Here is a 17,299-nt window from a genome sequence, read left to right on the forward strand (position 1 = left end):
TCGACAACAAGTAGATATTTGTCTTTCTTCATCTGAAATAGGTCAGTTCCGACTTTTTGCCAGGGTCTCTCCGGCACCGGTCTCGGGATAAGTGGTTCTCTTGGTTGTTGTCTGAATTTAGCACAAACTGTGCACAGTTCCACAACATTCTTGATCTCTGTGCTGAGACCAGGCCACCACACTGAATTTTTGGCTGTGTCACGACACTTCCCGATTCCTTGATGTAGGATAACCCTACACTTGGGATTTATCAGATACAAATTGACTGAAAATGAACATAATAAGTGGTAAAAGACAAGCAGTACAATAAAAAAAAGTCTTTGATATATATTTAACAAACAAAATCTATGTGAGTATTCCCAATTTCATGGCTCAAAGGCAAGCATGGGAGATACTGCAGAATGTCTTTCGCAAGGGATCAGTAATTATTTCCAGTGCAAATCATTCTAAATTGGTTTTATTGTTTAATGGTAAATATCAATTAATTTAGTGAAAACATGCAAATTTTACCTTATCCTGACTCATACTAATTGCTTATCTCATCTCATTTCCGAATACTAGTGGAAAATCAAGTGCTTGTGTTCCCCTTCAATAGTAAAAACACATCTCACTCCAACACATTCCACGCTGCGCAGGTGCAGCGGATGCATGTGACCGAGCCTGTGATTCTTCACTCTCTCATATTAGTGCCAACAGGGTTAGACTCACACCATGAAGGGCCAGCATCAATCTACGATGATAAAAAACTGCTAACTTGGATTGAAGACGGGTTACCCATAGCGTCACCATCGAAGGATCGTCCTCCTTCACCTTACCACCAACTGGAGCAACTTTGCAAGTCATCAAAAACCAAAGCTACCAGAATGCAGTGTCTTCCCAGCTTGAATAGCTTGATACTATTATCAGACGAATCTTCCTGGCCTCACCATGTCCAGATCCATCAACAAGGCGATGATATCATACTTCAAAGATCCACAGTCCAACAAAGAATATATGCTTTTGTCCATGGTCAACCAGCAGAAGTGCCAGGAGTCTGTCTCCGACCAGATCTGCTCAGCATCGGCGGGACTCACCTTACTATGTAGACAAGGAAGTATTGGCCAAACTGGGACCTTCTGAAAGACCCATTCATAAAGAAAATCTTAAGGAATAGATATATCATTCCGGTGACACGACGCCACTGCTTCACTCTATCTTTTGCAGATACATTACGCAGAAACCCTACAACCCAAGCTCACACATGTGATAGATTCACTTCTATCCAAAGAATCAGTAGAAGTTATACCTCAAGAGGCAAGCAACTCAGAGTTCTGCTCCCCAATTCTCTTGGTTCCCAAGAACAATTTATCAGAAAGGTCCAGACCAAGAAGTTCACCAGCGATTAGTTATTGAAGACAGAGAAGTTCAGAATTCTCCACCTTGTACAGTTAAAGCAGATGATAACAAAAACAAGTTTCTGGCAAGCATAAATATAAGGGATGCTTATCTGCATATGCCAATCCAGGAAGTATCTACGATTCCTGTTCAACCATCAAAAATACCAGTGGAGGGCTCTGAAGTTAGCCACTTCATGGCCTGTGGTTATTCACACGGATAACCAACCCCATTGTGAGCTTCCTGCACAACAGGGTAATTAGATGCACCTTCTACCAAGACAACAGCATTAAAGCACTTCAACAAGCCGTTATACTCAAACATCAGTTGAAGTTCACCCTACGATTGCTGCCCAATGTCAACCCAATCACACACGAAGAGGGGCAGACTGCAACTACGACCCATCCAGAGATTTCAAACCTCACTCCTGGACCAGCAGGACTTCAGACCACAACTACCGCATCACGTACAGTATCTCCAATAGTGGACTGTGAAATCGAAGGTCTGCGTAGGGACCTTTTGAGCGAGCAAATCTTCAACCTGCATCTGTATGTTGATGAGTCTCTACAGGGTTGGGGAGCACACCACGACACCTCAGGGCTGTGGTCTCCACGCAAATAAATATTGCAGTTTAAACAGTTTAGAAAGTAATTACGTATGACGAATAGAAATTTGCCATAAAAAAGACAAAAGGTATTTAAAAAATATGGTGTGACACAATAAGTGCCAAGAGATTTCGAAGTTAGTAGTCTGATACTGCATCCATCGCCGTTCAGTGTCATATACCACGTGTTTGGTTGTTGTTAACTCCGCACTCAGCAATATTCCAGCTATGTAGGACGGTCTGTCATTTACTATGTCTGGGCCAGAAGATCTAGTGATTGACATCATGATCCAACTGGGATACGATGACATGTATTAGCCAAGGCAGCGAGCCTGACCACCCGTCCCCGATCGCTGCCTGTATATCACATGTTGTGATACAATGCGACCTTCACCGAACTTCAGACGACCTTCACCCCACTGGAACCAGAACCACCTGAAAGCATTTGTAGGACAGCAAGAAAAAATACACAAGATTAACACAAGATTGTTTGAAGGCATTACGAAACTGCATGTTCATGAATACAAAATCCCATTTGGAAAGTGGTCGAAATGTAACAAATGTTTTGTTTGGGATTACACTTTCTCATTAAAGTACCGATTATACTACCTTTGATAGGTTGAGTCCCATCCGGGATTTAGTCCGGAAGTAACAGCCAGCATACAAGGTCAGCCATCTAACCCACTCAGCCATCGTGGCTTCCAATGTTGCATGTTTATGCGATGGGTTTTAAGTGACGTTTACACGTTCGTTAAATGCTACACTTTGGACAAGTTTCACATCGATCCAGATACCATAGGCTATATCCATTCAGTTAGGGTTATATGGCAGTGGGTCAGGGTTGTATTTGGTTTACGTTGTTTCTGTTACGATTCGGTAGAGGACAGCGATCTGTTGTTTATCATACTAAGACTGTTAAAACTATTCTGGACATTTCTAGGGATATTCCTGATATATACTCAACACAATTAGAAACTTGGCACTGGTAAAATTCGACCCCACAAACACGTCTTTTTTAAAATAGATGATTTCACCCTAAACGGCGCTTAAGACAGCATTTAGTCAGAAAAACACACACAATATTGTTCTCTACAGCATTTGTAATTGACGAAGAGGGTAAATGTATAGTGACTGTCAGGAAAGGAAATCACAGCGGTATCAAAAGCAGTCAAAGTAATGTCAGTATCGTGTGTGGCTCCCGACAGACGCTAGTACCACTGTACAACGTCTCCTCACTGACCTCAAGACCTGAACAAAAAATCGTACCGGAAGTCGACGCCACTGGTTCACCAAATAACGTCCTAGGTCCTGCAACGTCTGTGGTTGAATCTTTTGCATGTGTAGTCGCCTGCCCAGTTCATCCCAGATGTGCTCGATTGGGTTGAGGTAAGGTGAGCGAGACGGCCACTCCATGAGGTCAAAGTCAGAATTTTGCAGAAAGTTTCTGGTTACAAACGCAGAGTGAGGTGTACCGTTATCATGCTGAAACGTACGACCTGGGCCACGCGGCCAGTAGAAAGGATCGAAAAAGAACGTGGATGAGAATCTGATCTCTGTATTCTCTGGCAGTAAGGTTGCCTTGAACAATCATGAGTTGGGTACGTCCATTTGCCACGATGGTAGTGTGAAACGTGATTCATCACTAAAGATTACTCTGTTCCATTGTCTTTGGGTAAATAGAAGGTGACATCAAGCCCAGAGAAAACGTTGACGTCGATGAACAGGAGTCAAAATGTGTCCAGTGTATGGTCTCCGGGCTCTAATGCCTGCAGGTCGTAAACGATTGCGTATTGTCTGTGGTGTCACTCTACCATTGAACATTTCTCTACTAATGAAAGTAGCGGTCACAAATTTGATTACAAAGGTGACACAGCCGTATTGCAACGTCGTCTCGTTGTGACGTCACACGGGGAGCCCCTGGCCGTGGGCGATCAGCTGTTGATCCTGTTTGAAGCAGGCGTGTCCTGAGGTATGACTTGTCTGTCTACTGCATCCAAAGGCGCGTGTAACATCCGTGATACTGTCCAGCGTTAAGCATACCAATGGTACGCTCCCGGTCCTGATTTGACAGTCTTGGCATTTCAACAAATTTCAAATTATTCCAGTTATAAAGTGTTTTCCTGTATGAAACAATCACCGAACGCCGTACAGACAAACAATTTTCTGATTGATTGTAAATCTGTCGGTGTAACGCCAAGTTTTGTGTTTTGCAATGTTTTTCAATTGGCACGTGCAATAAAGGCAATTAGTGAAAAAGTCTGTGTTGCAGCGAATGTGTATTGATAATATTCACCGACTGTACAATATGTCGACATTTGCATTAGATTTTTTCCACCTCAGAAAATACATGTGTCAAGTTTCTATTTTTGTTCAGTATATTTCAGTGTAGTCTGAACTAGGGAGCTGGAGATAAGCTACTTTTCACATTACAAAAAGGCCAATATATGTGCTTGACCACTGTTACAGGTGGCTATCATCAGCACTGTCTTTATTGCTCTAATCAAAGCTTTTCCATTATGTTGTACTGAGCTGGGGATTATCAGCACTGTCTTTATTGCTGTCATCATTGCTTTTCCATTATGTTGTACTGAGGTCGACATTATCAGCACTGTCTTTATTGGTCTCATCATTGCTTTTCCATTATGTTGTACTGAGGTCGACATTATCAGTACTGTCTTTATTGCTGTCATCATTGCTTTTCCATTATGTTGTACTGAGGTGGAGATTATCATCACTGTCTTTATTGCTGTCATCACTACTTTCCCATTATGTTGCCAATGTAATTGTATTGTCATTGTAATTCCTTTGTCCTGATTTCTACTGATCCCATCTCACATCTCCTTGTTGTGTGTTGGTTTCTCATCGTGTTCTTTTACAGCCTGATTTTCAGTTATCTTATGGCTACAACTTAAGGGGAAGCTATATTCATTTGCCGTTTGTCACTGGTAGCATCTATGAGAAGCGTCGGCATTTGACACTTAAGCAAGAAGTAGGCATTGCCACGGACACAAGGTATACACCATTTCTTGCAGATCTGTTTCCTTGTGAATATCGGATAGGCAAAATCAAAACAAATGACTTGGAACCAGATGTCCAACTTAAACCTTAAGTGTCAATCATTATCAAATAGCCAATTCCCTTCTAAACAAAACAATTTGATTGACCAGTGAAACCGCCTTTTCTCTTTCATATTTAGACAGAAATAGATAGAAAGTGAGTGAGAGAAATAGATCAAGAGCGAAAAAATCAAATTTCCAAAGAGAAGTCTCTCTCTCTTTCAAGCAATAGTCCAGTTTTGACGTCTACATTACAGAACCATAGAGTGCGAAGTCTGGTTCCCATTTTGTAATGTTCCCATTTTTTAAAGCGCTTGAGAATTTTACTCAACCAATAACTTGCACACATTTTTATGGATTGTTTTCAAATTTGGGAATCATCTTCCATTATGATTTCAAGTTTTTTGATAATATTCTGTAACTTATCAAGAATTAATACAATTTATATCTCTTGAATTCGGAATAAATTCCAACGGCAAATTCTACCTAGAATTATGTAATCTATTCATGGATTGTTATGTAATTTTGGAAATGGCATCACTGTTTGCTGAAAAGGTGCAGTTTGATGCAGTCGTTTTAATTTTATCGAGACTTATCCTACTCATTATACATACTTGAAACCATATGACCGATTGTTTTCATTTTTTTTAGTTATTTCCTTTATTTTTTTTCAAACATTTATTTCAGAAATCGTTGCCACCACGGTTTAATATACATGCCCCCTACATGACCCACGTTGATAGGGATCGGCAGGGCTTATTCTCATTCTCCTTGAATTTTGCGGGCATTAAATTTACATACATAAATGGCAAATCAAAGCAAATAAGTACTAAAAGTTGAAGAATGTGAAAATACGAAGAGAAAAACAGAAGAGGAAAAAAGAAATAGCAAGAAAGGGAAGAAAAATGGGACAGAAGTAAGGGCTGGCTGCGTCGGTGGCTGCAAATTTAAATGTATTCAGCCGCGTGTTCATCAATGTTGTCCATTTGTTTTTTAGTGTGGTATTGGCAGGGCCGTAAATAAATGTTTCAACTTTATAAATCTGCTTAGTATTTTTATCTAACCTGGGAAATGCAAGGTTGTTTCTTTATTTTAACCCGCAGAAATATACATTTTGACAATAATATACAAATGCTTTAACAGAATGCTTTGGTTGGGGTCTCCAAGTAAGATAATTGACTTAGATATTATTAATTTCGTCTTGCTTTTTTCTTCAAAACCATGCTCGAAACTGTCTTATCAGATTCTGAGTTTTCCTGCAATCATAGAAAAGATTTTCAAGTGTTCCCGGTTCCTCTGTGCAAAAGAAGCAGTGACTGCTGTCAGATATCCCTATCTATTTCTTTCTGTTTATTAATTCATGGTGAAAAGCCTCTGGGTTCTATATAGCAGTATTGTGACATAAAAAAAGTTTAGCCAAACTTCATATGTTAAGTTGTACATCGTTTATGTATCTTTCGTGGTGTACTCTTCGTCTTGGTGATGCAATTGGGTGGCTTTCAGGTAATCATTTTATTTTTATTTCTTCTCATTTCTTATTTGCTCTCAATTTCTTTCCTTGCATTTTTTCTCTCACTTTTACTCGGCGTTTGTGAGCTGTGTGATTTCTCAAACTCAGTCAACACTGTCTGCACACATGATATGAGTACATGCATTGACAGTATAAGGGAAACAATCTTTGACAATGGATAATTTTATCATTCTGTCAATGAATAATATTTGTCTGATAGATATTGTGCCTGTGCCGTTTAGGAAACGTAATGTGTCCGTCACGGCAAGTCTGTTGTTGGCTGGGAGTTTCGGGCTTGAACGAGTCAATGTTCTTGTCTTAATAAGGACTAACAGGATTTATCATAATGAGATCACCAAATACTTGATCTTCAATCTATCTCCCAACTGTATTGGCCTCCCGGATATGCGCATGTGCAATAGCTCGACAAACTATATTATGAGTAGATTTAAGCGCCTGTAAATGTACTGTACCTGTAGGGTCAAAGGTCAGACTATCACCCTCAGTTCCTCCAATCAAAATATGACGTGACCCTGAGCACAAATACAGTAAACTATGTTTTTTCCCAAAGGGGACAGATATTTTAGTTTGTTATATCTGTAGGTTTGTTAAATGCATGTCGTCCAGTTCTTTCCAGTGATGTGAGGTGGGGAGTAGACTGGAGTCCATTGTTACGCCAATAAATAAGTCATCAATAAATGAAACAGCATGAGTTGTTGAAACAGTGACGTTAGCATTGACTATTCCCGTTTATGACTGGGATATGGAGTAAGAGACCAAGAGGAGAGCTGACAGCATTACCTTCATTGTCTCAAGCTTTTCTTATAGGAATGTATGTCACGCTTAATCTGCATTTCCCTGAGGTCGTCTTGCGTGTATATAGACTGTGCTGTGTCGTCTATGTTTCCTTCATATATCACCATCACTGGTATGTTCAGTGTTGTGGCGCCAAAAGCAAGTTTTCCTTGTGTATCATCTTTATTGTATATTTCATTGTGTCGTCATTAATACAAGTTGAGCGGTGGGTTAGCCTAAAGTGTTCGCTCGTCAGGCCGAAGGCTCACTCACCATCAATGCTGTTTTGTATTGTCATAGGTACGTGTTGTGTTGTTTCAATACTGACTCGTTGTTCATCTTTCATACATATTGTGTTGTTTCATCATATTATCATGACTGATAACATGTTATCATATACTAATATGTTATTACGTGTCGTCTGTGGTACGTATTGCTTCGTTTCATCATGGACACATATTGTGTTGTCGTTATTGATAAATATCGTGCATACACTTTTTGGAAACATAATGTTTCCGTCTCGACAAGTATATTGTAGAAATTGATGTCGGGACGAATTGGCAGTATTACATAATCGTTGTTGATATAGTTGCTTAGAAACGCCTGTATAGGTGCATTAGTAGGCACTTGTATCCAATTCATTTCATGTGATAGGACTATGAGCTTCCTGCATGAACGAGTCAAAGTTAGTGTCTTAATAGCGGAGACTGTTGCTAGTTATATTTACACATGTTACACAATGGCATATGTAACCACACATACTTCGGTGTATAACCGGTAGTGTAGATGAGGATCAGTGTTGTTATCTTCAGGTAACTTAGGGTAAAGTTCCGGTAATGCCTTCAGGCCTTACTCTTAGTGTAATGCAGATAATAATATATATGTTAGATATTTCAGGACATATGGATGAAGGTGCAGTTGGTTTTAAATCACGCGAATCTATAGCCTGGTTAAAAAAAACAGTCTGATCGAGTCTGGTATGAGTTTCTTTGAAAACGTGTTGAAAGGAGCACTCTCACGTTAAACCTAATCATAATTGAATTCCATTAAAAAAAACAGATGACTGAATCCAGAATACACGTTCAGATTTATTTTCACTGCAAGTGCAGATTGTACAGATTTTCCTGAATCATTCTGAACATCCTCACTGGCTACTGCAGGCAGCCACGTCAGCCTCAGGGAAGACGAGGAACCCGAATGACTTCCCGGGGAAGGTAACAGTGTTTCGTTCCGTCCTGTAAGGTTTCAGCTCCGGCAGCGTATTATTGACAAGCGTTAGCGGGTCGTTGTTCAAGGCCACGGTTCTGAGATGGCGAAGACTGATTATGAACTTTGCATGATAATTGTATATTGTATGTTTCCTGAATAATATTTGCATGTAGAAGTAGTAAGTGTTGTAATGGTCACTCATATTACGTTTCAACTGATTTTCCGTGGTTTTCTAGAAGAAACTACTTCATTAAATGTATCACGTATATGATCAATCTAAACTCTCGTAGTGGAAACTCACCGATAATTTGTCGACCTATTGGTGTTAACCAGAGAGCGTCTGTAGGTTGACAGGAGGAACTATTGGTCAGTGTGATGTGAACCAGAAGACGACTTGTCTAGGGGATGACACTTACTTGCTTGTGAGTCCATCGACTGGCGTCAGCCAGAACACATCTACAGGTTGGTCGGGAAATTGTGGAAACGTAATAGAGGTAGTGTTATCCGTGGGCAGCAGGAAGTACATCGTCACACTACCGGGCATGTAGCCATAGGAACTAAAACACAACACTATGTATTAGAGTATACCTCGACTTTGCATGAACATGAATCAACACCCATTATATTTGCTATTATACTTAGTATTGAGTATCATTCTAACTATCTTAAAATGTGCATTACAATGAAGGAAAATATGAATACTTGACAGCTTTATATTTACACATATGTCTGAGTAGAATGTTCTATATCGACAATTGGTTAAACCTGTGATTATTCAATTTACATGGATGGCTTTGTGCAGTGGGCGTAGGCTCTGATGGTGCTGTTGTTCACGCTCGCCTCCACTGAAAACACGGAACCCCCGACCAGTCTCTTATACAGGACCGTTAACCAGTAGTCCTGCAGATGAAGACGTGCATAAAACAAACTCAATATATTCTGTCATTAACATACAAGTAAAGATAAACCATGTCTTGCCACGTTAAACGTTCACTTCAGCATGTTGCTCAAAATGTTGAATGTAGTGACATTTTCGTAAAATGTGTCTTTGAAATGACCGATCAATGTTACAGCTCAGTCCGTGTGAGCATTTTGTTTTCTGTTGGACTCCATCTGCATCTCAGAGGAAACGATTATCTTCTACCGTTATCATTATCCCCTGTACCTAATCGTAGTATATATGTTCTTTTAATTTGTGGCTAGATTATCTAAAATTGCTAATATCTAAAGGGATGGTGTAAATCCAGCTAGGGTCCATGCAGGAAGCAAATGTACCGTAAGTCCCCATGGTCCCTAGTATGGTGATCTACCTTCAGTTGTTGGCAATCCATAGCCTGGCTTTATATTGTGTTGTTATCTAAAAATATCGTTTTATGATAACATGTTAGATTTACTTTAATATCTGTGATACACCAGTAGTTTTACTGTTCTTCGTCAACAAGCTTTTAATTTCTACTTTTATTGTTCTCTAATACAATAATTAATTGCTCACGTCACGATATGGCTGAACTATTGCAAAAGTGACTTTAAATTTTAACTCACTCACTCTACTGTACTTCACTATTACCTGTGGTGAAACTACGTGTGATAGACGTATGAAAGTATGACAGTGTATATGACCAGGAATATATAAGGCGAGGTTAGTGAGTGATTCTTGCTTAACGCAGCATCAGCAATCTTGCACAATCACTACATGGTGGTTCATCGAGATACATGTATATCAGTCAACATGCTTTCACTAGTGTTACTATCTGTTCTGTCTGTCAAGCCAGTCAGGCTAAACCTTTGATCGTGATTCGCGCATAGCTAAATATGAAAACGTTAATTCTGGATACCATTTGGCTTGAAGGCCACATGGCGTAGGATTCTTCATCAGAGTTTTTGAAGATGACCGAACTTTTTTTTGTCTTGTCCAAATAATATAAAATCGCAAAACTCGTTATGAATTATATTTTCATGTTTCTGGTCACATTCTACAAAGTAAAAAGGAGTTATGAAATCTCCCAGTCGTCCCAGTTAAATTCAATAAAGGTAGGGGATTGACAATTATAAAAAAATCACGTGTTTCTAGATAATTCTCCTGGTCCCACACTGACCAAACAAGAGAATCGTGTTCGATGTGGACCGATAATTTAACGCGATTTAGGCCACTTTATCAAGTAACAATGAGTGTTATACATATTCACTTGTAAATTAGAAACTATTATATCCTTCACAAGCCTAAAGGCACATAGCAGGATATGAACACACAGAAATGTATGGAAATGACATGATATGTCACAGAACTTATTTTGTTGGTAGGTTTGATGGTAAGTTTTCATACGCTTGCTTACTCAACTGCATGGCATACAAAATCAGTTACAGAGTTGAGACATCTTGAAAACTTCACCCCCAGATTGAAATTTCTTTCAGTGCTTAATATATTTCATGCGTGATATAGTTTACGCAGTTCCTTTTGCATAGGCAGCATAGTCAGTGAAGTTGCAACGGAACAGTGGTTTGACGTTATGACAATGAGCTACTGACAACACAGCAAATGCCCACAAAGACATCAAATATTTTAGCTGGAGTCAATGTTTAGGGGTAAAAACGACAAGTGGTTGTTACATATTGATGCAACATATCTGTGGGCTTGGTGCGTCTTGATGCTTCCATATCCATTGCTGTATAACTACAATATCAGCTCAAAATCAGTAAATTCAGAGATTTGTATGATGACCGAAAATCGACAAAATGTCGTGTTGCAATAGAGTCCATAAAGAAAATAGGAAACAGGTATTCTCTATACATACAGGCAATGGATCAAAGGTGTCAGTGTCAATCAGTGCATAGCTTCCAGCGTAGAAATCCTGTCTGAGAACTGCTTTCAGCCCCATCCTAGCAGCAATACCAAGCTTGTCCAGCCACCTGGACAGTGTACACTTTCAAAAGGCGGTGTAGATATTCCATTTTCACATTCACAGGTGTATTCTGTTGCTAGTACTTTGCAAAAGTGCTTACATTTAAAGTCAAATCTTATCATTGATTCCTAAATATCATTTCGGAAAGAATTATTACGAACGGACGCCGTTCATTATTATGCGAGTATAGGTGATTAAGGTAAGACGTGGACAATGTTTAATATATGCTGCTGTCTTACGTACAGAAACCCAGCGACGTATCTGTCGGAGATTCCCGGGGCTCCGCCATCATAACAAGAGGACGTCTCTCCCAGCCAGACTGGGGTAAGTGGGTTGGTGCGTCTTGACACATGTAGCCCTGTCTCTATAATACTGACCAGGTAGTCCATCAACTTGGAATCGGTAAAATCAGAGAGCTGTGCAGTATGCCCATTGGTGTAGTATCTGTTTGAAACAAGGCTAGACTTGATAACAATGTTTCATCCACCTTTTCTGGTTGTAAATATCACAAACTCATAAAACATGTAATACACGAGTGAGTGCTAGCACAACTAATTATAACATTATTTAGCCTCATATTATTCCATCATTTAACACATGTGATGATGAAATTCAAAGATTGATGAAATAGGTTTTATATTTCACGTGTGAAGGAGCAGATGTGAATTCTCATAGATTAAAATGGGGTGATGTTTCAGGTATTACATTCCAAAGTGTATTCAAAAGAAATAGATCATAATCTTTCAGGGACCACAAATATATTCCAACCTTTACTTAAAATGTAATATCAAAACAGGTTTAGTAGGCTGTAAAGAATTGAGCAGTTTAGAACATATCATAGATACCAAAATCAACCTACTGGTGGAAAGTTATCCTGTCTACTGCTTTGTCCCCGCCTCCTGTGAAGAAACTGGAAACAAGGTGGAGTTAAATTGTGAGTGTGAAGTGCGGTAATGGCTCATTTGGTCATAACGACTGCTCATTTAGATAACTGCAAGCCATAAATCAAACACCACATTCTTAAGATCAAACTCCACATACTTAAGATCAAACACCAACTGACGAATCCGTACGGGACTGTTTACAAATGTATGCTGAGGTTAGCTCTTGTGTCAAACTCCACATTCTTATGATCAAACACCAACTGACGAATCCGTACGGGGCTGTTAACAAATGTATGCTAAGGTTAGCTCTTGTGTCAAACACCACATTCTTAAGATCAAACACCAACTGACGAATCCGTACGGGACTGTTTACAAATGTATGCTGAGGCTAGCTCTTGTGTCAAACTCCACATTCTTAAGATCAAACACCAACTGACGAATCCGTACGGGACTGTTAACAAATGTATGCGGAGGCTAGCTCTTGTGTCAAACTCTTGACTCTTGCGTCAATGATTTTCAATGGTGATTTGACTGATGCTCCACGCATGTCCAATGTTCGTTGGTACGTTCATGGACTCAACTGCCAGATGAGAGCACTCACTCAGCCAAAAACTGTGTTCTATATCCCGTTACAGACGCCATATCAGGTCCAATTACTGGTGTTGCCGCATATCCTGGTGTCGTTTTGAGCAACTTCTTGAAGTTGTAGAAGTCCATACCCAACTGACTGCCATTCACAGTGATGTGATATTTCCCGGGGAATATGTCAGGTTCTGTACCAATTAACACTTTTTAGAATATATTGTTCTAGACATTACATGAAATGATATTCTCAAGTTATGCATTATTGTTTAAATTTACATTTGGAACAATTTTTTTTGTGAAGGAACATGAGTACGAAATTAGTAACAAAAGTGAATATATCAGTTTCGTAAAAAAAAGTTCAAATTCATTGTTTTAGCACATTGTCTTTAATCCAGTTATCACTTTTGAATTCTATTCTTTTTGAAAATTGTTGAATGGCTTGTATCCCTGAATTTGTTTATATACATAAATATGTTAATTTCTAAAATTAATGAAAAGGAACATAAACAAATTTGCAAAGTTTGGAGACATTCTATGTAAATTAATTCGCTATTTTGAATTCGAGTCATTCTAAAGAAATATAATGGTAATGTTATGTGTTCATCTATATATGGTTATTTTAATACCATTTCCAAGTTCAAGGCCTGCCAGTTGGTACCCCTTTTCACTGTTGTATTGCAGCAGTTCTTTTGCGTTGGTAGGATCCCAGTGACCCTCCTTCCTCTTCAGTACGTTCAGACCAAATATAAACTTCCAGTTGACATCCCGGACAAATGTATTAACAGCATCCCAGGTAGCTCCTGCAGACAACATACCTAACGATAGTGAGATCACCAAATACTTATGATGCTCGAATATTAGGAGCAACGTCCTTGTTAATATCGGCATTCATAGATGCAGATATATGTATACATACAACTTTCTCTATCATGACCAACTATACCGTATACAAATACACGCACCTGTAAATGTATGATTGACATCTGCTGTGCCATGACCTGTAGGGTCAAAGGTCAGGCCATCACCCGCAGTTCCTCCAATCCTCAGATAGCATGGAGCCAAACCTTTAGCCAGGGCCTGAACTTTCGGAGAGCTGGAGCACATGGGATATAACAATATAATACGTTCATAAATAAGCGAATGAGCACGTTCACCCCTATCCACGTCGAGGCAGAAACAAAGAGTTGATATACACCATATCTCTAAAAGTTTAACAAAGTGTCAACTAGTGGAATTAATCTGAAGGTTGGTGGCTTGGTTGATGTCATTTAACTCCTTTTAAACGTGTGCACGAATACGACTATGAATTATTAGTTCTGAAAATGAGACCAGAATTCAAAAATATGAATTTGTTGAATTAAATTACCACGAAGATGATTAGCGTGATTAATATCCCATGTCTGTTTTTCAAATGTTTTCATAAACAAGATTGTAAATGGGGCGTGCCAATATACACGAGTATACGTGTGTCCAGAATTCTATTAATTAACTTATGAAAATAATCGTCCACATTTTGATATCTATTGACTTATATGCCGGTCACCTTGACCTACTTACTTGAAGTCTAATCCTCCCCAGTGCTGCGGGGCGGGCAGGAGATGGGCGTCCAGAGTGACGCCAATGAATAATTCATCAATGAATGAAACTACTTGTGTTGTTAAAACTGTGACGCTCACATTGACTCCTGCCGTTGCTGTGTGGGATATAACGGTGGTGACCAATATTAGAGCTGACAGTGTTACCTTCATTGTCTCAGGATTCTAATGTGAATGTATGTCACACTTAATCTGTATTTATATGTGATCTCTTGTTATCTGAGATGGTTTCATATAGACTGTGTTGTGTCGTTATTTCTACATATTGTGTCTGTAATGTGTAATATCTTCTGGTTGTGACACTCCACAGTCCAAGTAACCATACACTGAGTCTTTTGGTTGTTACAAGATAGATCTTACTCCGTCAACACTCCGTCAAATGATCAGCCAAGTTTGAAACAATGGTCGTACCATTTCATTTCCGTCCAAACCAACGAAAATAATAAGATTCCAGGGACACATTTTGCCCCCAATTTTCATTGGGTTTATCGCTCATAACAGTGGTGGAAATTTCCTGACAAATTATAGTTCCGTTTGCCCCAAGAACTGTTACTTTCATTTTACTGAACGTTTTAGTCGTTATACTAATTGTCAGGACCAAATATGCATGTAATTTTTCTAGAAACACAGTGAGTACAGTGCGTGTGTGAGCTGCAAACAGGCATGAGTGGCTATTTAATTGTTGGGTGTTGTGACGACATTGTAATGTCATAGTGTGGACCTTGTAATGTCTTAGTGTGAACCTTTAATGTCATGGTTTGGACCTTGTAATGTCACGGTGTTGACCTTTCATGTCATTGTGTGGACCTTGTAATGTCATAGTGTGAACTTTTAATGTCATGGCGTCGACCTTGTTATGTCATGGTGTGGACCTTTAATGTCATGGTGTGACCTTTAATGTCATGGTGTTGAACCTGTTATGTCATGGTGATGACCTTTAATGTCATGGTGGGAACCTTTAATGTCATGGTGTCGACCTTGAAATGTCATGGTGTCGACCTTGTAATGTCATTGTGTCGACCTTGTAATGTCTTAGGGTGAACCTTTAATGTCATGGTGTGGACCTTGTAATGTCATGGTGTGGACCTTGTAATGTCATGGTGTGGACCTTGTAATGTCATGGTGTGGACCTTGTAAAGTCATGGTGGCGACCTTGTAATGTCATAGTGTCGATCTTGTAATGTAAAAGTGTGAACCTTTAACGTCATGATGTGGACCTTGTAATGTCATTGTGTGAACCTTTAATGTCATGGTGTGGACCTTGTAATGTCATGGTTTCGACCTTGTAATGTCATTGTGTCGACCTTGTAATGTCTTAGTGTGAACCTTTAATGTCATGGTTTGGACCTTGTAATGTCATGGTTTTGACCTTGTATGGTCATGGTGTGAACCTTGTAATGTCATAGTGTCGACCTTGTAATGTCTTAGTGTGAACCTTTAATGTCATGGTGTGGACCTTGTAATGTCATGGTGTGAACCTTTAATGTCATGGTGTGAACCTTTAATGTCATGGTGTGAACCTTTAATGTCATGGTGTCGACCTTGTAATGTCATGGTGTGGACCTTGTAATGTCATGGTGTCGACCTTGCTATGTCTTGTTTTTTTACATGGATTTCTTCTTTATCGACTCAAGCTTTAAAGACGACTGTTCAAATTTGTAAGATTATCACAGGTGGTGAATATTTTGGGCATCGTCAGATTCTAAATGCATCCACAGCATTTAATTGTTGGATGTTGCATCATCATTGTGTCGACATTGTAATGTCATGTTGTCGACCTTCTAATGTCATCGTGTGAACCTTTAATGTCATAGTGTGGACCTTGTAATGTCATGGTGTGGATCTTGTAATGTCTTGTTTCCTTGACGTGAATGTCTTCTTAATCAACTCAGAGTTTGAAGATGACTGTTCAAATTTGTTAGATTATCACAGGTGGTGAATATTTTGGGCATCGTCAGATTCTAAATGCATCCACAGCATTAATTGTTGGATGTTGTATCGTCATTGTGTCGACCTTGTTATACTACTACTAATAATAATAATGTCACTTATAAAGCGCAAATGTCCACACACTTATGAATGCTCAATGCGCTGAAAAGAATTGAGTAAAAGAGTCAGACATAGGCACTTTGAAACAGGTGAGTTTTAACTTTTGACTTGAAGGTTGAGAGAGATTCACATAGTTTGATTTCTAAAGGTAAAGAGTTCCAAAGAGTTGGTGCGACATAGGAGAAAGCCCTTTTCCCATACGAAACTAGGTTATGTCATGGTGTCGACCTTGTACTGTCATCGTGTGAACCTTTAATGTCATGGTGTCGACCTTGTAATGTAATGGTGTCGACCTTGTAATGTCATGGCGTCGACCTTGTAATGTCATGGTGTGGACCTTGTAATGTAAAAGTGTGAAACTTTTATGTCATGGTGTCGACATGGTTATGTCCTGTTTTCTGGACATGAATTTCCCTCTTTATCGACTCAAGCTTTGAAGATGACCTATCAGATTTGTTAGATTATCACAGGTGGTGAATATTACACATTAGTCATTGTGATTCATGATAAAATTGAGTTCAAGGTATTTAAACTAGTGCCAAAAAGAAAGTATACACTTTGTTCCCCAAACTTGAAAAGAAAAGAAAAGCATATATAAATGAACATCTGTTTAATTTCGATAGAGTATTCAGTTCTACAGAAAATGCACACAAGTTCACCTCGCCGTTTGACTGACACTGATAGACACATGGTATCAGTCTGAACTTTTACACAAGTCATCAAGGGTTTTTTTTCTAC

At 39.2% G+C, this 17,299-nt stretch overlaps 1 protein-coding gene across 7 annotated transcripts in view; it reads right to left on the reverse strand.

Moving 5' to 3' along the window:
• Window positions 1-17,299, reverse strand: part of LOC124263026 (heparanase-like) — a 197,915-nt gene that overhangs the window by 108,932 nt on the left and 71,684 nt on the right. For 3 of the 7 annotated variants that reach the window (XM_046697637.1, XM_046697638.1, XM_046697639.1), the window contains one exon: window positions 8,415-8,658. The exons of 2 other annotated variants lie outside the window; for them this stretch is intronic. In XM_046697637.1, the coding sequence (XP_046553593.1) occupies window positions 8,484-8,658 (175 nt within the window). In that variant the 3' untranslated portion in view covers window positions 8,415-8,483. Of the gene's footprint in view, window positions 1-8,414; window positions 8,659-8,964; window positions 9,106-9,332; window positions 9,449-11,340; window positions 11,456-11,691; window positions 11,893-12,307; window positions 12,359-12,933; window positions 13,106-13,543; window positions 13,718-13,879; window positions 14,011-14,474; window positions 14,669-17,299 lie in introns of those variants that run through there. 2 more of the 7 variants (XM_046697640.1, XM_046697641.1) reach the window with 2 other exon arrangements.

The sequence above is a fragment of the Haliotis rubra genome, unplaced genomic scaffold, assembly GCF_003918875.1.
Source record: "Haliotis rubra isolate DU_JTF1 unplaced genomic scaffold, ASM391887v1 Scf866, whole genome shotgun sequence".
In the NCBI taxonomy this organism is placed as follows: domain Eukaryota; kingdom Metazoa; phylum Mollusca; class Gastropoda; order Lepetellida; family Haliotidae; genus Haliotis; species Haliotis rubra.